Source organism: Trachurus trachurus (assembly GCF_905171665.1).
Source record: "Trachurus trachurus genome assembly, chromosome: 10".
Taxonomy (NCBI): Eukaryota; Metazoa; Chordata; class Actinopteri; order Carangiformes; family Carangidae; genus Trachurus; species Trachurus trachurus.
Window position 1 is genome coordinate 17,057,759 of NC_139894.1, and position 25,738 is coordinate 17,083,496.

A 25,738-nucleotide genomic window follows, 5' to 3' on the forward strand; every position below is an offset into this window, starting at 1 on the left:
TCAGAGATGAGTAATGTCAGTTATATCCCTCTTTCTGCATTACATTGTATCACCACCGACACCAAAGCTCTTAAAAGCTTTCCACTTTCTTTCAGCATAAATTGTGCATATGCATGAAGCGGTGGCTGGGAGTGATTTGATAAGCTTCTCTTTTTTTTTTTTTTTTCATGACCCACCAAATTTTATGATGGGATAGCGTGACATATTTTCACAACACATGCATGATGCATTGACACAGTGCGCGGGTGCACGTTGTGAAGTATAGGTTCTCGTTCAGACACACACACGCACGCCCATGCACGCTTCCTAATGGGCACGTTAACGCACGTAGGCAGAGTGGCGCACACACGCTAAAAGCTTTCTACTACATCCTTGGTAGTTCTGTCATAATGACTAAGTGTGCTCCATCTCACACCGTTGTGCAGACACAGCCATGATTTCCCCTGGCATCACACACTCACACAGCTCCCTATCACTGCACACATGTCAGTCTTAATAGCATCTGCTTCGACACACACAAGCACACACCTGTAAATACTGCACACACATTTGAAGGCAATCATGTACTCTTCTCCACAACGAACACACCGGAGGGTTGTGAGTCTCCCTCTCACCGGCCATATGCTGCTGCAGTGTATGTGGCTTTGTGTGAGACTGAAGGTGAAGGAGTGGGGGTTACCTCAAACAAGACAGACTGGCCAGTGTCCAAATGAAGGAAAGGGGGGAAAAAGAGGGAGAGACACTGACAGAAACCAGGAGGGAAGGATGATGTGTGTGTGACTGACTGCAAAACAGTGAAAGTGAGAGAAATAGTGTGACAGTGTGAGAGGACAGTGACAGAGAGAGTGGGAGTCTGTGTATGAGGGGAAAATAATAAGAACGTTGTCAAGAGTATGAGAAAGGAGGAGGTGGAAGCGCAAGACGAATTCAGCTCGGCTGAGTACTTGACATTGCCGCCTTTTAATTTCCTCTTAAAATCATTACTGTCAGTGTTTGGCGTACAATCAGATTAGATGAGATGAACTCTGCTTTGTGTATTGGCCCAGAACTGTGTGTATGAAAAGAGACTCAGAAAGTGCAAGTAAGTTGGTGGGAGTAGTGGTGATTAAATGCATGCAAATTTGTGCCTCCATGCTTGTGTGTATATGTGCGCGAGCTCACGCACACAAAACTTGCTTCTGGAATCTGGAAAAGCCGAACGGGTGTAAATGCAACGGGAGCAGAGTCAGCAGCGGCATGATGCACACACTGCACAGAAAAGAGTTAGACAGTGCCGTAAGGAGCTTAGATGGAGAAAGTAAAGGATATGCTGGGGGGGTTGGGGGGTTGGCGGCTGGTTAAGAAAGCGTGGATGGAGGGGAGAGGGAGCGATAGGAGGGGGGGGGGGGGTCTGTGTCAGTGTGCTATGGCTTGCCACTTCCAAAACAGGAATTAATCCAATAATCGCTTGAAAATGTTTTGCATATTTCATCATTCTTCTCAAGTACATAACAGACTATCATCTGCCGCAAATATGCGTGAGACCTGTCAAGACCCTGGAGACACACACACGCGCGCATACACACACACACATAAAAGCAATGACAAATCCCACTGCTGCAGGGTTAGCGCACATATGACGCGCTGAGTTGAATATCCAGGGTCTTTAAGTTTATCTGCCGCTTATGTTCGGCGCTGGTCTAAGTGTCACAAATGTCAGCAGTTCTCCCAAAAGGCTTTGCCGCCACATCAGCTCATTAGCACTTCATGCTAAAGCACACACACTTCAAACACTAAAGAGCCCTAAAGTCAGTAAATTAACTGCCAGTAAAACGTAAAAGAAGAGACGAAGAAGCCTTTTCATCCTGGTGATTTGATCCATTTATCGCTATTTCTCAGTTTGTTCCTGTCATGGTCCTGTGTCTTCATCATCTAATGTCTGCTGTCTCTCTCTTCTCCTTCACCACCTTTTTTAATCCAGGTGCCTGTGTTCATCAAACAAAGATTACTGTGTCTCTGGGTGCTGGGTAGCAGTTGAGCTCAACACAGCGTTGTCAGACAAGGACAAGGGCATGAGGGGTGGAAAGTGACTTTACAGACATTTTCTCCCAATAGTGCAACCAAATGCTGCCGGACACATAGCCAACAACAAGTCTATGTGTTGTGAGATAACATTGCCACTGCATGGTCACTAAATGGGGAATATACCCTCAGGAGTCAGGACATATGAATTAATGAATGAAATAATGAACTAGATTAGCACATCCCTCCATCTAGGATGAATCTTAACAAAAATGTTGAAAAATCTCAGAATATTGAGAATCTGCACCCACATTTGATGCCTACCTCCCTGGCCTATGACCCATCCCTTCCCTTCACCAACAAACAATTTGGTGAAAAATGATAATGCACTTGTACTTGCTGGCAAACAGACAGACAAACATGGCTGAAAACATAACCTCCTGGCTAGCAAAGCCCACTGCAAGTATTGAAGCTTGAACAATCTGTCACCACTGAGGGGGCACTTTGACATATTGTTACATGTATTTGAAACCTCTTGAGGACTGATACCTCTCTCATGTCTGTATGGCATACATGAAGGTGGAGACAGCAGAGGGTTATGTATCTTTTATCATTATCATCCCATATTAAGAGTGGAAACAGCAAGCCTGGCTCCGTCCAAACTAACAAAATCCACAACAGCACCTCGGATTTACAAAATCCAAAGTGTAACAACTATAATTTCACACTTTGTTTTGGTATGACCAGGACATTTTCTTCATGCTAAACTAAGTGGCTGCTTCGTGAGACGAACTCTCAACAAACAGCTATATTTCCCAAGATGTTAAAGGTGTACAGAAATGGCCATTTGTCCTGTTTGTCGTGGCGAGTTGTCACGAGTTGCAGCACAAGTTTACCCGAGTAAGGAAAACAAATCTGATTGGTCGTTATCGAGCGGGCGGGCTATTCAAAGCTTGGGGCGAGCCCGAGCTCGGTGTGTGTGTGTTGTCTCAGACGTTTGATTGACGGATGATGGATCCAATATCAGTGGTTGATGAATCGTGAGCAGGCTGACGTATAATCCGTGCGCCTGCATTATCCAATGCGAAAAAAAAACTACCACCCTTTCATCCCGGATTTAATCAAAAATAGAAAGTTAACGGGCTACATCGTCTGATAGATGAGTTATTACACTAATTTTATGACCCAGAGTGGAATCAAATTCAATTTTCTTTTCTGTACAGCTTTAAGCTATTCAGCAAATGGATGTATACTCCTTGAAACTTTTTTGTCATAACGTTAAAGCAGTACTAAAGAACTTTCAGTTTTGGTTGAGTTTGGCGGCGCCTGTGGACCAAAGCGGTAGTGTTTTGCCTGAAGGAAGACTCCATTTCCCATGAACACTAGCGTGAAGCCCTGTAAATATCCTGCATTAAAATTAACAAAAGACATCAAAACTAAGTTTCTGTTTCCAGTGGATCATTTCAAAGTGAAAACACAAACATAATCCATTGCTAAAGTGCTGTTTTGCCTGTTCCCTCCTTGTTGTGACTCGCAAAAGTGAAAATGAAGGAAGACTCCATTTCCCATGAACACTAGCGTGAGAGCAGGGTTCCTACCATGCTCCTCAAAGCTGCTTAGTGCCAGAGAAAGAGATACAGACCCCCTCAGGCCATGACAGAGGTGTCATTCAACTTGTTGTAAGTCGATGTATCATCACAAAAGTTATGAAAATATTTTATGAAGGTTGAAAAGTTCCTTAGTGTTGCTTTAAAAACAGCAACTACACAATTCCCTAAAACTAATTTAGCATATTTGTGGAGTATCAGAGCAAGCTTGTTCAGTCGTGACTGATGAGGTGGTTCACTTCTAAAATAAAATGGCCAGTGGATGCTTGAGCTTTTTTTATTTATTAATTTTTTTTTTAAGTATATTTTTGGGGCTTTTTATTGCTTTTATTTGATAGCACAGTTGAGAGAGAGACAGGAAATGGGGAGGCAGAGAGGGGGAATGACATGCAGGAAAGGCCTGCCCAATGCGGGATTTGAACCAGGGCCGCATTGGGCCTGCAGTGAGGACTGTAGCCTCAACATGGGGCAGCAGCTCTACCAAGTGAGCTAAAGGCCGCCCCATGCTTCAGCTTTTTAAACTGGTCTACCCAGCCTCTAAAAGAGCATGTAGGCTGCCACAATTTTTTTAACCTAAATTACACACTAACAAGTCTGCAGTACACACTTCCAAAGCAGCAGGTGATGAGCTATTCATCGCTGCAACAGCATATATCTTAGCTGGAAGTGGTTACAGCGAAATCTGAAAACAAATAAAAAATCTTAAGTGCAGCACCCTTAAGCTGCAGTCTTTGTGTATCAAAGTGAAAAATACTATTACCAAAGCCAGCCAGATTGTAAGACACAAAATGTCTTTGCTCCTGAGCAAAGAGCTCTGCTTAACAGCTGCCTAGAGAGTTAATTCACTTCCCTGCAGTTTCTGAGCCATAGTCTGTCTTGTATGGAGCTGGCACGTATTTGCATTTTCTCTCCTGAAATATCCACCCGCCTCACTCATGGGAAGCTTACTTTTCCCATAATGCGTGGGAAATCATTTTGGGATGGTGTACACAGCAGATGCAGGAAGTAATGTGAAGGGTAATCCAGAGGTCAGAGATCAATCAGAGTAAGACAAGAGTTAAAATAAAGCAAATCGATGTAATTTGCTAAGGAATCACCAGTGAGAATAGCTGATTTCCAAACCAATCACTAGTTACATACTGTATACCTGAAAACTGTGGAAAAAAGTGGTTTAATGTATATTAGTCTTGGAGAGAAAAAGGAAAAGGAAAAGAGAACACACAGGAAGACGCACACCCCTTTTGACCTACATCTTCCATGATTAGCATGCACAAATGGGACTTCCTCTCTGCCGCTTTGCCGTGTGTGAGAAGAAGATTATAAGTTAGCTGCCACTGCCACTGGTGAGCTGAGCTGGGGCTTGGACTGGGGCTGGTCTCCTCCCAGATTTTGGGTAGATTGGTGATTTCAAAGTCAAGAAAGTTCAAAGCCTTGGATGTGGAACGTTCAAAAGAACCACAGCCAGCCACGAAGTGGAGAGGAAGGGAGGGGGGAGAGCTGGCTTCTTACAGTAAACTCTCCCACAGTCTGTAGAGAATGAGTCGGTAGTATGTGTGTGTGTGTGTGTGTGTGTGTGGGGGGGGGTTCAGTGAAAAGAAAAAAAAAATTGTACATGCTAGTGAAAATAAACTCCATGCTCCCGTGAGTTACGTCGATGAGAGGTGCTGAGCAGGTGGAATTTCGCTGACACGTTGGTGCTGAAACTGAAAGTGAGAGCCACAGTTTTGGCAGAGCAAATCATCAATAATGCACGAGGTGGAATAACTAAAATAAAAGTGATGTTTTATGCCACTGAGCGCATCGCTGCCGTTGTTGTGCTCACCTTGGAGACCCAATGAGATGGATTTTTGTTGCATGTGGAATGTTAACAATGTCTCTTGAAACAGAGGCCAGCATATTCTCACACCCACACTTTTGCTTTGTACTCTACTTTGTAACGCAAAGACAAAAGCCCAAATGTGAGGCACTGAAAATGTATCCCTGTTTTTCTTTTTTTGGGAAATACATCTGCCAACAAAACTACACGTAGAGCACAGTACACCTCTCTACAGATAAGGCCCACAAAAGTGCCCGTGTAGCACTTTCTCAGGTGTCCGTTTCTCTCTGTGTGCTACACAATGCCTTTCATTTGACACAATCAAACCATGGAAATACCTTCACACTGTGGGGACACAAAACATCAGTGGAATTTCCTTAATCTATGAGCCCTCAGGGATTTACAGTGTGAAGTACAAAGGATCAGATCTTGTTGACATCAAGAAGGAATTTAACTTTTAAAGTAGATTCTTCACATAATAAGAATAACACGATATAGGACTACAGCCTATTGCTTTGCCTCTTTTCCACAACATCAGTGAAAACACAAAGCATCTGTAATTCCCACCCCTCACACAGTAGCACCACTTCAGTTATCTCTATCAGACAGAAGGCCAAATACCTGAGCCTGCATCTTTGTATCAGAAATTCATGTCTGGGCAAAATGTGAATATCTGTTCCTGCATTAACACACACACACACACAACAGGATTTTCTTTTTACTGTTTTCACTTTTGGTTTAGCCATCTGTGCGGACCCATTTATGTAACATCAAAGAAAACAAAGTGAATCAGGAAGCCTTTGCAATTATCACTGTTACATCATCACCTGGTATACTGATTTCACTCAAGGCGTTGAGCTAGAGGACGAAGCACCTCTGTTACCTCAGAATTACTTTGTTAATTAGAAGTTTGTTTTAGCAACAAGGATGCTCATTTGCAAGGTATCAGGGGCACATGAAAACAGTTCCACTATGATACAGCCTTAACTACGAATAACTTGATTGTTCTACGCCAGTATACAACAAGAAATCCAAGTACCTCACAAAAGCAAATCCCAAAATTTTAAGCTACTTTTATCTATTCATTTAATGTTATGATGGTGTTTAATTTTGAACTATTTTCACCTTCTCCCCCTTTTGTGGGAAAGGGAAAAAAATACACAAAAAGACGGTCACATGTCTTGTATATACATGTTCAATGTACATGGCTGGTGAAAGTTTTGGGCCAGCTGATGCAGCTGGCAGCTTTAGGTCTTTAGTGGTGGAATTAGCTCCAGCTAGTGCCTCTCTCTGTTGTTATTCACCCTGATTCAGCAGTCCTGGTCTTTACGCAGAGCCTCTGAATGCTCAGTGGCCACGGGGAATGCCAGCTCATCGACTATTATAATGACGGCCTCCCTACTGCTCTCAGTCTCTCTCTGCCCTTCTTGCCAGTACACTCTCCCAATTCTCTCTCGCTCTCTGTTTGCAATCTGTCTTTCTGTCCTTCTTGCTGAACAAAAGCTGGCATGAGTGAGTATGATGCAATTGTAGCCGCACCGAAAGTTCATAGTCAACAGAAATGCACAGAATGAACATCCCCAAGGTGGTAAGGGATGGATTAAAGATTTTGCTGTTTGGCAAACTGCAAACAAAGATATCACAATGAATGTCGCAGGCTATGTATGAGAACCTCTCTGTTAAGATGGGAATAGCGTCACAGCTCATAGTGAGTCATTGTTCTCTTTCAGTTCCATCTTGTGACTTACCTTGCTTCACAAACAGAGACAAGAATAAGGGCAGAACATAGAAACTGTTGATGCCGACCTCACTGCATGCTTTGTAAACTGGAGGGGACATGAGGGACTCACCTTGAGCTTGTCAAAGCGTTCGGTGAGCGAGGACACTTGGTGCTCTCGGTGGCGCCCCACCAACTTGCAGAGGGCACAGATGAGCTGGTCGTCCACCAAGCAGTACATGTTGACCTTCTCGTTCTCGTGCTCCAGACAGGTCAGGCCGCGGATGTGAGTGTCTGGCACAGGCTCCACCAGGCGGTGGCTGGTGAAGGGCTTCTTGTTCGGATGCGTCGCGCGCAGGCATCGGTCGCAGTACGATACCTCGCACGTGACGCACGTCTTGACGGCCTCGCGCGGCGGATCCTGCTCACAGAACTGGCAGCTGATGCGTGGATCCATTTTCGCAACAACAGCCGGGCTGTGGTTGGCGTTGGTGTGGTTGACGTGGTTGGTGTGATTGGCGTGCGGGTGGGAGTGGCTGGAAGTGGCCGGGCTGCCGCGGGCGCTACTTCCACTTGTGCCACCACCACCTCCGCCGCCAACTGTTCCAGCTATTGTACCGCTAATGGTGGCGGTGTAGGGCCGCTGCGGCTGCAGACGCCGGCTCTCAGTGGGGGAATTGGGGCCGCTAAGGGAGGCCTTTTGAAAGCGATCAATGATGTTCTGCAGCGTCACATTGCGCTTAAGGCCCTCCAGGCCGCGGTGATTCAGTGTGATGACGTAACGGCACGTGGGACACTGAAAAGCTGAGATGGATTCGAGGGGCTTGCTGGTGGAGCAGTGAGACACCAGGATGCGGTGAGCGCAGTTAAAACACAGACTGTGAGCGCAGGGCAAAAGTAGAGGATCTTCAAACAACTCCAGGCAAATCGGGCAGGTCAGCTCAGACTCCAGTGTTTCCATCTTCAGTTGAACCAATCTAAAGGTGACATCAAATCCCACGGAAGCTGGCCAGGTACCTGCATGAAAAGAAAAAGGCATGAATGACTACTTCGTTTACACATTTTTAACAGAACAGAAACTTCTGCTTCACCGTGCTTTTGTTCTTGCTTTTCTTTTTGTTCTTTTTTCCATTTTTATTGAACAGAGCAGCAAAGAGAGAACACAGCCCATCAATCTGCCCATTCATCAATTTCTACTTTTAACTAACTCAGCCTTGAGGTTATTGGCTTGAAGAGAAATTGGTCGGTGCGGATTCAGCAGAAACATCACTAACACACATATTTCTTCCACTGTTATGGATCAGCCGCTCCACTTGCGAAACGGTAGACGGGACCCCCTTGCTGCAGCCTGTAACACATGATTCCTCCTGCAGAGGTGTATAAGAAGAGAAGACAGGAGGAATGGCTGAACTAGAAATAGGATGAAAAAAGGGACAGGTTGGCGGAATAGCAGAGAGGAGGTAAAAATCAATGGAGTGAAGAGAATAGCAGAGAAAAGGAGAGGGAGATGCACAGTCAGGAGGACAACAAAGGAGGAACTACATTTCTCTGCATCCTGACAGACTCTTAACCTTACTTTGTTTTTACTTCCATGTCTCTTGCTCCGGCTCACCACTGATATTTTACTGTGCTCTCGATGGTGAGATCAGTTCAGCTTACAGAGCGATAAACACTTAAGTTGGAGAACATTTTAAACTTTAAAGCACAGTCCCAACAACAATGTCAAGCCAGAGAGTGAAAACGGGAGCCAGAGCTAAGCAGGAATTGATTTCAGACCCCCGCCCCTCTCCTCCTCCTCATCCCCCCCCCTCCTCGGCCAATCTCTGCACCTTACAGCCTGCATATCAAGCTGTCTCCCCTGGGTGGCCTTAAAAACCACTGACATGAGAAATCACCAATAACCCCTCTCACCAACCACTCACCCACTCATGCTGATTCATTGGCACAGGAGCACAGCTTGCAGTGGCTCTCTGTCCTTTTAAAGAAACAAAGCAGCCACCATGAAACTACAGCATTAAACTGGACTCAAGATTTACCGATGACTGACTGACCGACTCAGTGGGTTTTATGAACCATCAAAAATTATTTTTCACCTTTGGGACTGGGTTTAAATTCCTTTGTGTGACTTGAAGCTTAGGTCATCAAGATGACTACCTATGTTTAGACTGAAAGAAACACAAGGGTGAAAACTTGTTATCAAGAGAGAGGAAGTAAATACAAAGGTCATTAAGATAGACTGTAGATTAATGAGTATTTGTCAGTAAATTTATACAGCAACAGATCATTAAGCTTCCTGTTTCTCCACCTATTAACAAAAATAAAACAACTCCTATTTCTTCCCTAGTGTTTCTGTCCTTCTTGTCTCTCTATCAGTGCAGACACTGTCGATGTCCGACACAGGGAAAAGCAGCAGAGATTGTGTTCAGTGCATCTTCCCCAAACATGTATCACGTATTGTGTCGCAAAAATGTCACATTGCCTAAATCAGATAAACCTGACTCCAGAGGGATAATGAAATTCACAAGCTGTCAAAACTTCATGCTCAAGTGACAAGACGTTGCCCTCCTTATCTCTTTAATTACTCATATTAGGGAATACTGAATAAACTGTGTCAGCCACAGCCTGTTTGTAAGAACTTGGTTGCAGAGTGACAACACCACCCTAACTTGTGCATCCAGTTGCATTGAGAGCTACTCATTACACAACCATGCAGCACAGGACCAGCTGCAGACAGGCCTATATAAAGACAGAAACAGAGCTGAAAAGCTCAAACTAATTTGCACTAACAAAAGTCTCCTCCCCTCTGCTGCACCAGAAACCATGCCTCAACACTGAGCTGTGTTCAAAGCAAACATGATTTGAGCAGCAGCTAAGTGCTTGGGAAAGGCACTCAACTGCAGAAAGTCTATGCATGCGGCAGCGGCTTCGTTACAACATTCATTATATGGAAAAGAAAGAAATAACGTCTCGCAGCCAATCATGCAGATATCACACTGATAGGAAATGGACATTATGCTCCTATGCAAATAAGCGTGTGAGACTGTACTATATAGAAATATATATTTTACACATCTTCCAATGAGAAAGTTATGTGTCTATGTGTGCACAAGCACATAATGACCTCCCCCAGTATTCACCTTGGCTGCTGTTTATCAGATGCTTTATGTGGCTGTTATCACAGCACTGGCCCTGCTAGGGAGAGAGCAAGAGTTCGACAAGAGACTGAGCAAACACCAGTTTTCAGCTTCGTCACACCAACAATAGGTTTCATTTATCTCCACTGTATCAGAGACTTGATACCATGGGCGGACGGATGGAAACAGGATGTAGGTGGAGGTGATGAGGGGGAGGCAAGGGCGTCCTTCAAGACCTTATGACGACAAGAAAGGTCACTGACCCCTCAGTTTGTGGACTCAAGGTAAAAACATTACATAAATCTCCACATAAATCCTATTGGAGACATTTTCAGTTGCTGTTTCACCTTGAGTCTCGAAAACATGAACATTAGATTTCTACTTTAAATCTATATTTCATTGCTTTCTTTGACCTTCCAAAACAAGCAAATAAAGAAGCAATATTAAAATTTTCCTAACTCAGTGAGATCAGGATTTTCATGGGGAGGTAAGTGGCAGAGAGCAGCTGCTGGCTGAGAAACACCTCAGCTTCATGTGACTGCTGTCAGCAACAGGAAGCAAAGCACATGCTCATTAAGCTTCTCAGAATGCACATTCAAGATCATTGTGTCATTGCATAAATATGTCGACTGATGCAACTCAAGAACAACAATATCCTTTCATATCGCACAAGAAGAAAAATTAAGTCAATAAGTACTTTGTTGTTGTATTACAGAACATTATTTGCGTCTGCATAATCACTATTTGATGAATGAAACCGGGAAAAGTCACAGAGATCGCAAAACTCCATTTCTACTCACAGAAATCAACCATATGCCATTGCGACAAATAAGCAGAGGGATTGTGCATCTGTCGAGAAAGCTGTAACACAACAAGACAACAGAATCCGAACCTTCAATTATTAAGCCCATCACATCTTCAGGGATGTGCATGACTGTTATCCCGTCGACAAATGTCCAATTCAAGTGTCGACTGATTCAGCAGTCTCTCTTCATTCCCCAGGACAGCACGCCACAGCGCTGCTTATGCTGATGTTAATGTGACTGTGTTTAACGGAGCTTGGTGTTATAATTAACACCAAGCTTTAACTCACCATCAACAGGCCCATTAAGCTTTAGCTATGTCACTCTGGGGAAACAGTGTCAGCTACGATGGGATCCACTTAGGGACCTGAGACACTAGCTTCATGGTAAAGGCGCTCATTGCACTGCAGACAGGCTGGAGACACGCACACACATCTCCACACAGAAAAAAAAACAAAAAAACAAAACAAACACACTCACAGCCAGAGCTGCACATTTACAAGCACAAACTCTGCCTGTCTTCTCGTCTCTCTTCATCTGCAGCTCTTGTTAAGGTGAAGTGCCCCATCTGGAAGGAGAACAGCTTGAGCTGGTGCTTGAGGAAAGACACACATACACGGACGCATACACGCAGACATAAAGCTGTAAGGCACTCCCTCTGATCCATTGTTGTGCTGATTACTGTAGTGAGATTTTTTTTTTTGGTCTCACTCAGATGAAATAAAAGGAATAAAAAAAATAGGACATCACTGATGATTCATTATTTTGTCTGAGGAGACAGCACTAGATTAATGCTGTTCTTTTACACATACTACACACACTGTGAGGCTGAGGATACTAATTTGGTTATGCTTTATAGTTTTGCTCCTGACAGCCGTATAAACACATGCAAGGTCACATTCATGAACAGGAAGAGAAGCCATTTCAGCTTTGTTGCTCTTTTCAAACTGCTGTAGACTAGCAGCTATAAGAAAGCTATAACAGCTGTCAGGCACAGGACAGGTACTGATGACCCAGACAGCAATGTATTCCACTCTCAGCATGTGAAGCAGCAGCTGAACCTAGGCAACAGAGATACTGTGGTTTATCTCACAAGAGAAGCTTGTTATTTGATTAGTCATAATCCTGCCAATAGGGAGCAATCAGGAACCTGTAGCTTTACATAGTAGCATAGCAGGCAGGCAATCATGCCACTGATGCCTCAGGTCTTAATCACATCAATTTATGGCTTTTGGGGGGGGGGGGGGGGGGTCAAATGTTTAACTGCCATTAAGGGTGCTGATAAAATGTTGGCCACAAAAACATTTGCATAAGCTAAATGTCTATAGTTGTAGTGCTGTCTGCAAATATAAAACTGCTATTAATAATCTCATTTTGAAATTCCCAAATCGTAAATTCTTTTTACAAGCCCAACTCAACTCGAGTGGAAGGGGAGCATGTGTACCAGCCATCTGTGTTTGTGTGTGTCCAGAGGTATTTTTATGCTTCAGTTAGATCAGAAAAGTGTTGCAGTAGTAATGATTTCCATCACCAGCGTAAGAGACACAATCTTGTGGAATTACCCAATATAGAAAACACTGATGTCATCTTTTCTGTTATTGCACAAGCCTGCAAACATCAAAACAATAAAAGAGACGATTTTGTTTTGTTTTTAAAAAAAGGACAGTTGCAGTCCCCTGGGTGTTGCATGGGTGTGAATTCACTTCCTTGACGCATGCATCATTCTGGAGAAAAGGCGTTTGTGGAACAATGATGACTATGCGTGTAACAAACAATCCACTTGTAAAAACCAAATTGCTCCCTCCTGAATTGCACTCGCACAGCTGCAGAGCCAAACGGGAGTTTAATGGACACTTGATGATGTTGGGAAGACGGTGCAACAGTCAAACAAATCACCACACCTAGACCTCTGAACCAAAGACGCAACTGCATTGTGCTGTGGTTTCACAATGCACTTCCCCCCCCCTTTTTTTAAATGGAGCATTTTCAAGAGCATGAAAGCTCTAAATTTGTATTTTTTGTACATTTTCATCATATTTCTGTAATGATTCATTAACACTGACTATCTCAAAGACTCTAGGATCATTATCATCCAATCTAATCGAATCTAATCAAATCAAATCAAATCAAATCTAATCTTATCTAATCAGAACAAGTACACAGAAACATTTCCTCCTTTTCAAACCTTGAGAGAATTAAAAAGGGGGACATATAATGTGCTAAAACCTACTGGACAACAGGGCAAATAATTCTATTTTTTCCCTACAAAAAAGCCTTTCATTTCAAACATATGAAGGATATGCTGAGGTGAAACCAGAACCAAAGAATCAAAGAAACCTGGTCCCTAAGAGGAGACCAGAATAAAGATTACTTCCAGGGAAACCGTAGTTCAGTGAAAGGTATGGGTATACGGGTATTAACAAGGAGCATACATGCACTCACATCTACTGTATGTCTCTAACTCTTGCACATACAGTGACATAGAACCAGCTAATGGCTGATGCACCCAAACACAGTCCTTGGCCACTACTCCACTACCAGACTTCATCAGTAGCAACTGAATCAATCCTGAGAGTGTGACAATCTACAGTGAATCAACGCTTACTTTATTGTCAGATTGACAGTGTATCTATCACCCCTTCATCCCGCCCAGACCCTCATCCAATCCCTGTCCACACTTCCACTACTCTACCTGGAATCTCTCCATCTCACTCGAGGCTGTCAATCTAAGGCTTATCACAGTAAAAGGAAGAGGAGCAGAAAATCACGTAGTTGAGGTTTAAAGGCTACAGAAGGTAAGACGACAGTAAACAACAGCAGTGGGGGGTCGCCGATCTTCCTTTTTTCAGGGGATTTGATAAACACCATGAAGCTGTGGCAAAAAACAAAAAAACAAAAACAAAACAAAACAAAAAGACATTTAAAATGTTATCATTTGTGCTTTTTGGTGTGAGGAGTAGGTTGTAAGTAATTGAGAGACATTACTTGGCAAGCAAACAGCTTAAACAAACACTTTAAAGAATAGTTAATTGAAGCCATAGGCAACGAGGTAGCCTGCCTCATTTACAATTCTGTTGTGTTTTAATGCACTGCAGGTGAAATTTAAAACCAGTGCAAAACTTTCCCAAGGATCGAAGGCGTAGTAAAAATTAGTTTGCCAAGCAATTACATAGGCAGAGGAAGCTGAAATAAAGCAATGCTATAGCTAACTGTCTCCATACAGAAAAAACAACAGCAATGTAAGACCGCAGCTATGTGGCAACAATTGCCTCATAAGGAGTTCATTTGTTTGAGCAAAAGGTGCAGGGGCCACAGTAGCTGTTTCCAGTCTTTATCCTAAATGCTAAAGCTAACCTGCTGTGGGAAACCAGCAGTTGTACAACAACCAGTTTACCAGTCACATGTGTTTATCTGGAGAAAGTTGCTAGTGTTACTGCACTTTTCAACTGAGGGTTACAACATTAAATGTTTTTGGTTATACAGCTGCTTTAATGTTTTAACCCCAGTGAGCTCTGGTACGATATTTGTTTGCTAGGGGTCCGCTAGAGGCCAGCTGCATTCGTGGTAGTCATCAGGTTGATTCTCCACAGTGGTTCGGGCCTAAACAAAGACAGGTGCTATTCAAACGACAAGCCCAGTCAGACGTCTGGCTGTGACCTCAATCTGCTCTGAACCTTGTTGTTATGCAGTCAGCGTTCCACAAATATCTCCAAACAGACAAAAGGTTAACAAATGTTAAAGGCAAACGAAAGGATTTCTTCCTCGAGTAGTTCATGTGAAACAGTAACACATCACTAATTAAAAAGCTGCCTGGAAGAAAATGAGGGGAGGAAAAAGAAAAAATTAAGCTTGAAATTTTTATGGAGCAGGGAAGATGTTAAAATGTGCCACGGCAAGATGGTGGTTTGATTTCTCTCTCTGTCTCCTGCCCTGTCTCAAAAGGGGCTTTCAATCATTACTATATGAGGTGGCAAAACACCACACCTGGAGCCAGCATGTGTACAGCACAGAGAATGGCTGGTCTGTTTGTGTGACGCTGGTAAATCACAGACCTTCACACATTTTGGCATGGCCCAGGTACTAATCAAGAGCGCACACATTAAAATGACCAATAAAAACAGCCTAATATAGCACTGCTGTATGAGCACTTTCATTAGTGGCCGTGTGAGCCAACTCTGTAGCCCTGGTGCTGGCATTTACCCTAATCACCTCAGCTGAGCATTTAAACCAAAAAGAAGTAGGACATTGTTTGTGTGGATTTGGTGGAATTCAGCCGCATTAGTGGATTGCAATGCTGACATTTATTTTGAGGGCAATTCATTATTGCATTTAGGGTTAAAAATACCCACAAGCATATGACACATGTCAGAACCAGTCGCTGCTGAGTTTTGCCAGACATCAAGAGTCTATAGTTATTCACCACTATGGTTTTGGAAAAAGGAAATTGGGCAGCTCCAAAAATGACAGCTCACCAGTTGACCAGAGCACACAGCGAAAACTGTACACACGATTATATAAGTGGGATCAAGCAGCACATTAAACTTGCTGTGTTACATTTCCGTGCAGTCTTTGACAGGAGCCATGCGTCTCAATGCAGCTGCACGATGGGATAAAAAGGAATGTTTTAGCATAAGAAAAAACTGCCCAGGGTTCCTTTGGCCACTGCTTTCATTCTCGCTGTTTTCTCTTCATCTTTTTCCCTCTCTTCTTCCTTTGCTCTCACTCTTCTTCCCGCCTCCACTTTCCCAGTCTCCCACCCCCCACTCTGTCTTTTCCAGCCTCTCTCTTTCTCTGTCTCTCTCTCTGCAGCAGACCTCAGAGCGGGCTGGATTCATCAAACATGTGATTCCTATTCATAGAATGTAAACAGTAATGCAGCCAAGCCGGTGTTTCCATTTCACATTCAGCGCAGCTGAGCGGGCTGGCTTAAGCTTAACCCTATCACTGCTACACAGGAGACAGTCATTTGCATTCTGTCACAGCCTATCGGGGGTTATGTTGCTCATAACTAATATCACATCTGTCTTTTCAGTTTAAGATCAATCTTTTTAAAGAAAACTATACCTGCTTACAGTATATTGTACTGCATTCCAACTCCACGATTAAATTGTATATTCTTTTCAAATTTGTTTGTTTTCTTTTTTAAAAGAGATTTTCAACAAAAACATCCACGTTTTCCAATTACATAGCATCTGGCTGGCTGGCTACAAGGTCAGCATCATAGTCAGTGGAGTATGAAAAAGGCAGCAGGCAGAGCTGTGGTTCACTGTACCAGTTAGCTCTCCCATCCTATTCCCTTGTCACCAATGTTAAAGCTCTTTATGGGAAAAATATGTGTCATGATCCTAATTCACCTCATAATGCCTTAGTTAGTTTCATGGAAACTCCCAGTGTGAGGTTATATGCATTACGTATAACAGCACATAAAATTCTGTGTGGTACTGGCATGTTAGGAAACTAGCGTGTTGGTCCATTTTGACATGTTGAATGTCATCCAGACTGAGGGATGGCATGTCTGTGGTATTGATATTTATAAAGTGACAAAATTGGTGTTTTTGTATAGATAATAAATACAGTGCATATCACAAACGCAAAGATTTTGACAGTGTTAAAAGGGGGATTTTACACTGTTTTTCTATAACATTGATTAAAAAAAATTCTTGCATTTTATCATAATTTTAAAATGTATTCATATCACATCACTGTGAAACAGAGGAAACGGTGGGTGTATTTGCATTCCAAGAATTTTATCTGTATGTAGACCTGCATATTCTTCTGCCTACATAGATTTAAATGGGATTTTGAATGCTGCCCCAATTCTCTATAGAATTAGCTGTGCTGGTGCCTTTGGGATAATGTGTTTTTTCCTTGGCTTATATCTTTGTCACTTAGTCATATCTGGTGCATTTTAAAAAGGCAGGTATTAGTACATGTACTGGACGTATGTTTTTTTTTATCGCATGTTCACATGACCAGTGTTTGTTTGTCTATATGTTTGAGTGCAGGTGTGTCAGACCTACACAACGTGTATGGTCGCATCTACCCACACTCAAAGGCCATATTTGTTTCTTCTGTTCTTCTGGCTGCCTGTCAGTAGTGCTGATGAGGTCTCTGATGTAAGAAACTGAAAATAAAATAAACAATCAACCTTAACAAACACAAGACCAAGCCAGACTTGCTAATTGGTGTAGTATATTTATACATGAAAGCAAAATTAAATGAGATTTTCACAGGGTTGTGACAGTGAGTAGAACACACCTCCTTCTCCTCTACCCTCCACTTAATACTGCTGCCTGTTACAGCTTGGCAGCCTGTGGGTAATAAAGTTAATACTGTCAGACGTCGTCTCATCAGCTCTCTGAGGCTCTTTTGCTGCGGTGGAGAGTCTTATCAGGCTTCAACACAACACTGTGTAGCAACCATGCCCCTGCCTCACTTCATGCTGCTTCCATTATTCATGTGCATTTGCCCAGGTGAGAACAAACCCAGGATCAGAAGTTGGCAGAACAGCTTATTAGATATTTAGACGCTGCTGAGCGTACTGGAGGGAGGAAAGGATGAAGAGCGAAAGAGAACAGAGGTACCGCTGTCTGTCAACTAAGGCGAAAAATATAAATTGGTAAGCGGGTGAAGCCCGGTGGCTACTGTGTAAGTTGTACAGGTTGACCCTGAGAGTCAGTACCATGTAATTCCTCTCTTCAAATATTTCCCTTTTTGGAGCACATTTAGAGGATTTTGATACAAAACCAACAAGTGCATGTAGAGATGGCCCCACAATCATCCAGGAAAATGTTTGTCAGAAACAATACCTTCTTTTTTTATTCACTTCCCCCCTTAATTCCCTTACCTCACTGCAAGCATCAATTTTGCTGCTCAGCTTGATACACACTGCACAGTTTGCTTGAGTATACAAAGAATATTCACATTTTCAAAACCAGCTCACCTTGAACACTGTCCAAGAGCTACAACACTGACTGTTTTATTTTCTAACACATGACCACACTCCACAGAACTCTAATTCAGAGCAAAACAATTCCCCTACATGCAGCAATGAAACTAAAATGACATAAAATAAGATGATAGAGTGAAAAAGCGCACACTGCAGAGCGTAAGAGATTCTATTGTCTTGCCTCGCAGTGAACAAACTTTGTTATGTTGACAGTTGACACCAATTCATCCTCAATGTTTTGATATTTCCATCTGGATGTGTGTGTGTATACGGGCACAGTGCCAAGGTAATGGCTTACCTTTAACTGGAATTTTTCTATAAATATGCAAATGCACTATACATTGTGCAAAAAAGCAATCTATTCACGGTATAAACTGCGCATTCAGCTTCCAGAAAGAGGATCTTTTCAGTTGGATATTGCATCCGTGTACCCTGTACACCTACATTAGACTGGAAAGACTGTCAAGAAAACAATAGATTAATGACACACTCCTGAAGATTTACCCCGCTGAGGAAAACAGCTGACGTCTTTAAATGCATCATTTTGGTGCTCCACGCCAGCAGGCTAACTGATACTAAAGGTGCTAGCCACTTTATCAATAGCTTGTCAAAAAACATTAGCAAGTGCTATTGTCCAAGTTGGCGTTATCGATTCTAGGGGAAGCAGATACCCAGGTCAATAGGAAGGTCTGACTGCTCCTATGACTGCTACCTTACTAAGAAACATCTCAGAGAGCTACAGTAACAGCCCACTGTGCTACTGAGCTACCACGGATTTGTCTACTTGAAAATGACAAGAGTTTGGACATTTATCCTTGTGGCTGCAGTCATTTCTTAAGATGAAAGTAAAAAATGTTTCAGAAGAACGCCCTAGTGGTGTGTGTGGTGATAAGGTAGAGATACATAAAGACAAATAGTCGCCTTGGTGGTGAATGTCTGAGCCCTATCCCATGTACATCTGTTTCCTGAATCTGCCTACACCGGCAGCTGGGGCTCAATCTTCCAAACTGTCAGTGCAGCCTGCCAGCCGAGGGAAATACATTAATATGTCTGATAAAAAAAGATAGCGCAGATGAAAGACTTGTTGGAGTTGTCTCGGCTGAATCATCAGTAACCCCATTACACACAGGCAGAGCAACTAACCTCGTTTTGGGGACCACTCTGTCTCCCTCCCCCTCTCAGTAGAGGTGGTGGGAAGGAGGGTGAAGAAGAAAAAAAAACAGTGTGAAATGACAAAATGAAATCGATGATTTAATATTTTAAACCCTAGATGGATTTTCCATTCCTGTGCCCTCGGTGTATAAGGCCCTTCCTCATCCTGCACCTCATGCTGCAGGCTGCAGGGGCCACATGTCCTTTGACAAACACAGGTTGTGTTCATCCCGATGCAAAGGGACATTTCTCATTACCGTCAAATTATGGCGAACTGCACTGTAAGAGGGAGCTGCTTGTCCAAAAGCTATTAAATACCTGCTTTCTTGCTGCTGAGTGCAGCATTCACCTTGGGTCAGAGTCTGCACCATCCTCCCAAACACAATAGTCTACATTCAGGAGGTCCATTTACTGCTCCAGCTGTAGTAGATGGTGCCATTAATAAAGCAGGAGGTGTTTCTGATGTGTTACTAGGTGGTTCAGTTATTCACGATGACCCGGTGTCAGAGAGACAGAGTAAGAAAGACATAAAAAATACAAAGGTAAACCAAAGAAGATGGAAAAAAAAAACCCACAGGGAGGTCAAGAGAAATGAGCTCAAAAATAGACCACACGCCCAGAGAGAAAAACAAAAAGAGCAATAAAGAGAGAGAGAGAGAGAATGGAGAGGGGGGAGGTGAGGTCGGGGGGGCCTTGCCATCGGTGTGACCCCAGGGAGGGGGTTCCTGTCCTCTATCTGGCTCTCTTGCTCTACAAAGACAGAGCCTTCTATTTATACAGCACTGTAATGTTTGGCATTTCCTTCGGGGGGGGGGGGGGGGGGGGGGGGGGGCGGTATGAGCCATTGTTTTTCTTGGCTGCTGTTCGATTGGCTCAGCAGGCTCCGTGCGTCGAAATGTCAGCAGCTTGTAGCTCTGTTTGTTCGATTTATCTTTACGTATCACTCATAAGCAATCACTTTGTACCTTCCCGAGATGGAGAAATCTTATTATCATAAGACGAGCAGACGTTTGAGGGATTGAGGGTTTTTTCTTTTAACCTTTATCCTTTGAAATATTGATGTGAGACGTGTTGTAGGTGTGTGTGTATGGTCGAGGAGAGGCAACTACAACAGTCCAACGGCAGACCTGAGGTTGCTGACTGCACGCTGCTGCGCCAACAATGATGCTGCAATGATACGCAACACATAATCATGACAAACACAGTCATTTGCAGTGCGGAGCAGTCACTCTAAACTTCAGCAGCAGACAACTTCACTGACAAAAGGGGGAAGCACAGGCAATGTACTGTAATACTGGGATTCTATTCTGAAATCACAGAAAATGAAACCTAGCTCCAGTGGTGAGTCATATGAGATAAGGACACGCAGGATCTCACACTGCAAACATGACAAGCAAAATGGTCTTACTGACAAATAAAACACAAGTGTGTAAGAAAAAACATAGTCCAAAATTCTGCTGCAGAGGCCTGTTTGACAGAAAGTCTGCATTTACCTGGGCTGAGATGCCACTCACTCCCATATAGACTGCTCTCAAACATCTAGAGAAATGTGAATCGAAAACACAAACACACCCCCGCGCCTCTGCCTTACAACTCTGAAGCCGACTCAAATCAATAGGTTGTTAGTTAAACAATAGCTGCCCAATGTTGCCGGCGTTTTAAAAATAGCCGGTCCCCAGGCTGCTGCAAAACCAAAGGGAATAATTGTGAAGGTTAACAATGCCCACTGCTATATGAATATTGAACTGAACCGATGGCCTGGAGACTGAAAAGAAAGGAGCGCAGTCCAAGGGCTTTTTTTTCTTTTCTTCTTCCCAGAAGCAGGTTCACAAGAAATCCTGCTCATACTAATGATGTGTCTGAAAAAAAAAATTGGTCAACCTCAGTCAAGCAATTTCTTTTTTTTTTTTTTTTTAGGAATTATTAGTGTTACAAAATTACCTCCAGCGGGAACTGACAGGTGATCGATGTTTAGCAGCAGGTTTTTAGGAAAATATCAGCAATATTAGATGTACTCCCTATCAACAAGGAAAAAGCTTCTCTTATTGAGGTGTTCCTTAAAAATACCTGCAGAGCAGATGATTGTGTATGATGTGCTAGTGTGTATCTGTCTGTGAGTCAGTTGAGGAATGAAGCATGCTTTCCTTTCTTATCTCCTCTACCCCCATGACTTTTTGTCTTTGCTCTGTGTAGCTATTAACCCTCCCCTGAAACCTACAAACATGCTTGAAGCTCAAAAATCTTTTTTCACGCCTCCTCCTGTTTACACCTACCCTCTCGATCTGCCTCTTTATACTTATTTTCTCTTACTCTGCCTCCATTTTTCATGCCCAATCCCACTATTTTTTATCACAGCTGCATCCAAGGCCTACTCTTGCTTTAGTAGCCTATGGTGTGAAGAGATGTTCATTGTACCACGCTCCCTGACTGTGTTAAATGGACCAAAAACCAGACACCGCAAAACCTGAAAACAAACTAGATTACGCTCACATGCCACGCTGCCTAACTATGCATGTACAGTATTTACCCATGGGTCACACACCACTCCCTTGGCAGAGCTCCGCGCCTCTACAACCTCCCGCATCCCCCAAGAGAGGAGGTGTGGTGCACTCTACCCAACAGAGGAGCTTCTGGGGTGAGCAGCATGACGGCAGAGCTGGGCCTGATCCCAGGCTCCTGGTGCCATTAGGTGAGATCATGGGAAACACGTGCGTCGCTGTAGGAGTTAACACAGGCAGCTGGCTGTTAACTAGCGTGTTGGGAGGTTGGCCGCCTCCTTAGCTCAGCTGTTGCTGTTTGGGTTGAGGTGGAAAAGCTCCCTCTCACTTCCTGTCTTGGTGGGTTCTTAGGATTTAGAACCTGGTATTTGGACTTTTTGTGTTTTGCACAGCTCAGATGAATAAGACAAGTTAAAGCAGAGATCACACCTACATTCGGCAGTCAACTGGCCAAGCCACAAACAGTATTACTTTCCCAGATTTGTTTTTACAGTTAGTTATTTAGTTTCAAGCTGTGAGCAATGCTTTGCAAACAAAAACAACAGTCACTGTTTTCACGGCGTGTCTTCCCTTAAAATTTTATATTTTTAATATTCTACTCTCGTTATTTTCAATAGTCTCTCCCCCTCTCTGCTTTCTCATGCTTTCAAAGCTCCTCTGATTTACATATTTCCTGCACCACTATGCTGCATCTAACCAACAACCTGAATAAGGATTATTCATTATGTGCTGATGGAGTCTAATTCATTATAACATTAATATTAACTTCACGCTGATCTCTCTTTATTGAACTAAGCATAACCATGGGAACTGGGGAATATGGGGGTGCTTTGGTTCCCACAAACCAGAAACCAAAGCTGAATTTGAAAAAATAAATGAAGATATAATAAAATGAAGTGAAAACACCACAATTAAAGTAAGTATTTTGAGACACCAATCATTTTTGGTCATTGCATGATCTTTCTGATGTACCTTAGTATTACAGATGTAGCTAAATGACAACCTGTTGAAATGACACAAAAGCACTATAGAAAAGCTTCAACCAAACATAACCATGAATAACTCCAGCACCTCTGAAATGATCAGGGTTTGATAATGTTGAGCACATCAACGGAAGTTGAGCTACTGCTATCCGAGCTCACATCTTGGCTCAAAACGCTAAAAAGTGTCAGCGACAACAGCACCAATCTGAGCCGCTTCAGGAAGTTTGTTTTGCAAAGAAAAGTTTCCTACTACTTTCCAACTAAAGGAGATGGCCCTTGGGAAAACTGCAAGCGAGTGCGTTGAGATGACACGGTGATGGGGAACATTCTACACACTGTATCCACAGTGGGATTAAAATGCCAAGAGATGTTCTGTGATGCAGGCAGTAACTTATATGTTTCCAATTCTGCTGCTCCACAACAAGCATTTGTCTTTGAAGATTAGAATTTGGCTGTACTGTGTATATCATGTTGTGTTCCTGTTTCCAAGTCTAATCTGTACACCTAGCATTCATTTTTCTTATCTATGTTGGCAATGAACAAGTTTCCAACTTAGAAGTTGTATAGCACCACTCCTTAGTAAATGCGAATTAGCTTAAGCTTATACATATTTTATGATAAAGTCAGGACAGAGAGGGGTTGAAAAGATTAAATATGCTACTTAAACAGCTGTGACACACGGTTTAACGCTTCCATGGAGTTTAGCACCACTGACAGCATCTGTAACTCTATATGGCCACTTGAAGTGTCATTCCTGCCATGACCAATTCTATAACTCCAAAAGATTTTTTGGGGGGCAAAGCCTTATTCAAAATACAGACTATGGCACTAAGCTACTGCAGTATAAATTTACTGCTGTGCTACCTAAGTCACATATTAATGCATTTTCATTTCATTTTGATTTTCAGTTATACAGTACTTTTCCAGCCTCCCAAAACAAACTGACAAAGTGGAGGAAACATCACCGGATTCGAATCAACATCCTCTAATGTTCTTGCTATGACAACGGCTTAAAATAAAAGATGACTCTCGTAGCCGATGCGAGTCTCTCCAACAAGGTTCAATCTGGAGAGCTTTCTGGCTAATTAGGTTTCAAATGGCACTACTCTCAAACCAATAGACTTAAGCCGCAGCCAGGGCAATAGAGGGCTTTTAGATTTTGGCCTCATGGGATTCCAATGCAAACTGATGCTGTGTAATGTAGTGTAATCTGGGCTGCCTTTGCCCTGTAGGACTGCTGCCAGCAAACCATTAATCAAGTCCAAATGTGTAAACAATTCACCTATTACTGTGACAGATCTTTGGATGCTTGTAACCTGTCGCACATATGCTCTACAAGAACATTTATTTACTGAACTGGAACAGAGTGTGTGATCTGTCATCGATGTTTACGACATTTGCGTGCATCAAACTGTCATTATTGTCAACTGAGAGGGTTTGCGCTGCTGTTAGATGACATTGATACAAGACACTGAGATGGATAAAAGAGGAAGACAAGGACAAGTGCAGGGAGTGCAATAAGTTATATCAAGGCTCAATCAGCATGCACATTCTCCTTTAGGGTGGTGCTGGGAACAGATCCCCAGTCAGGTTCAACATAAAACATCAGCACTCTTGAAGCTCTTTTATTGTTAAGTCAACGTTTCGGTCTATTGACCTTCATCAGGACCTAGTGCAATAAGTTATAGCCATGCTTGTCTTCCTTTTTTTTTTAAAAAGTAGGCTATATTCTTGTTATCATGAGTTTCACTTTCCTAGCTCGGTGGATTGTTGAATCTGAAGCTGAAGAACAGATTTCTGCTTCCTGGCTTTCAGCTGGTTTTACTTTTTAGGGCTGGACCAAGACATGTCCTCTACCAGCCCCAGCGTGCCTTCTGATCCACCCTGCCTTCACACATACAACCCAACAGGCATTGGTTCATATCATGCGATCCATTCATGGCACTCAACATGACAGTCGACAGGATATAGAATTTGGCCTAAAATATGTTTTGCATTAGTAAGCAACCTGATGTCGACAGCATATCCTGTAAGAGAATGGTCCAGAGTCGTACAGCCAAAATCTAACCAGTTCACTCTTTGCGCTGAAACATCTAGGCTGGAAAACATCCACTGAGGGAAACAGCTGCAACAAGCACCAATCAACTAACTATGGGAAGTGGATTAGATGATGAAAGGAGAATGCGAACAACATTTGGTTTGCAGCTCTGACTGATTAAATACTGACTAAATTGAAGAAGAAAAACATACAACCAAGGTTTTCTTCAGCATTTTCCCTAAATGTACTCTACTTCTTATTTCTGTGTGCTCTGTGCTGCTCAGATAGCAATGCATGCCAATTTCCCAGCTGGGTACAACAGCTCAGCCACAGTCTAACACCAAGTTCAAATAGCACCATGGCAGAGACAGATGTTTCACACCAAACCAGCACAGGCATAATATGATACTACATGTAATATTGTTTTTGGCTAAATGAGAAAGTTAAACAGTGTGGTGCTGTGCGTGGCTACTTGTGGCTGATCTGCATGCAGTGCAAATATGTCTGGTAGACGGGCTAGGCCTCTCTTGGCAGCGACCTTCATTGCAGTGGGTGCTATGGAGAGATCAAAGGAGTCTGGAGACAACAACAGGAGGCAATCTGTCACACCACGCATTCCTCCATGCTATGGCTGTCTCAACCCCAACACTCATTCCCTTGATCAATTCTATATCGCATAGAAAAAGCATTTCCTCTAATGGATGCAAGAGTTGGCAATCTCTTTGTTTCATTCAATTTATAAATATTTCATAATTAAATACCTCTGCCAAAGAAAGTATGTTTTCAATCACATCTGCTGGTTTGTTGCTTTGTTTGTTGGAGAACCCATAAATATCCTGATGACGATCTGGTGAAAAGGCTGAATCAACAAATACATTAGCACTTTTTGCAACATTGTGCCAGTTACTGAGGAAGTAATGTGAAGATTTATGTGGCAGGAAAAAAGAGCTCAATCACATTTGGATGGAAATCCAGATAATAATTTAGAAGTTTCATTCTTAAACCATGACTGTCAACGGGAAGTGAGAGCCGGCCCCAAC

General features: G+C 42.9%; 1 protein-coding gene across 4 annotated transcripts in view; it reads right to left on the reverse strand.

Annotated features, from left to right (window-relative positions):
* mid2 (midline 2) overlaps nucleotides 1-25,738 on the reverse strand; it is a 98,035-nt gene that overhangs the window by 66,057 nt on the left and 6,240 nt on the right. For all 4 annotated transcript variants that reach the window (XM_083980230.1, XM_083980229.1, XM_083980231.1 and 1 more), the window contains exon 2: nucleotides 7,275-8,158. In XM_083980230.1, coding sequence (XP_083836356.1) covers nucleotides 7,275-8,158 — 884 coding nt within the window. The remainder of the gene's footprint in view (nucleotides 1-7,274; nucleotides 8,159-25,738) is intronic.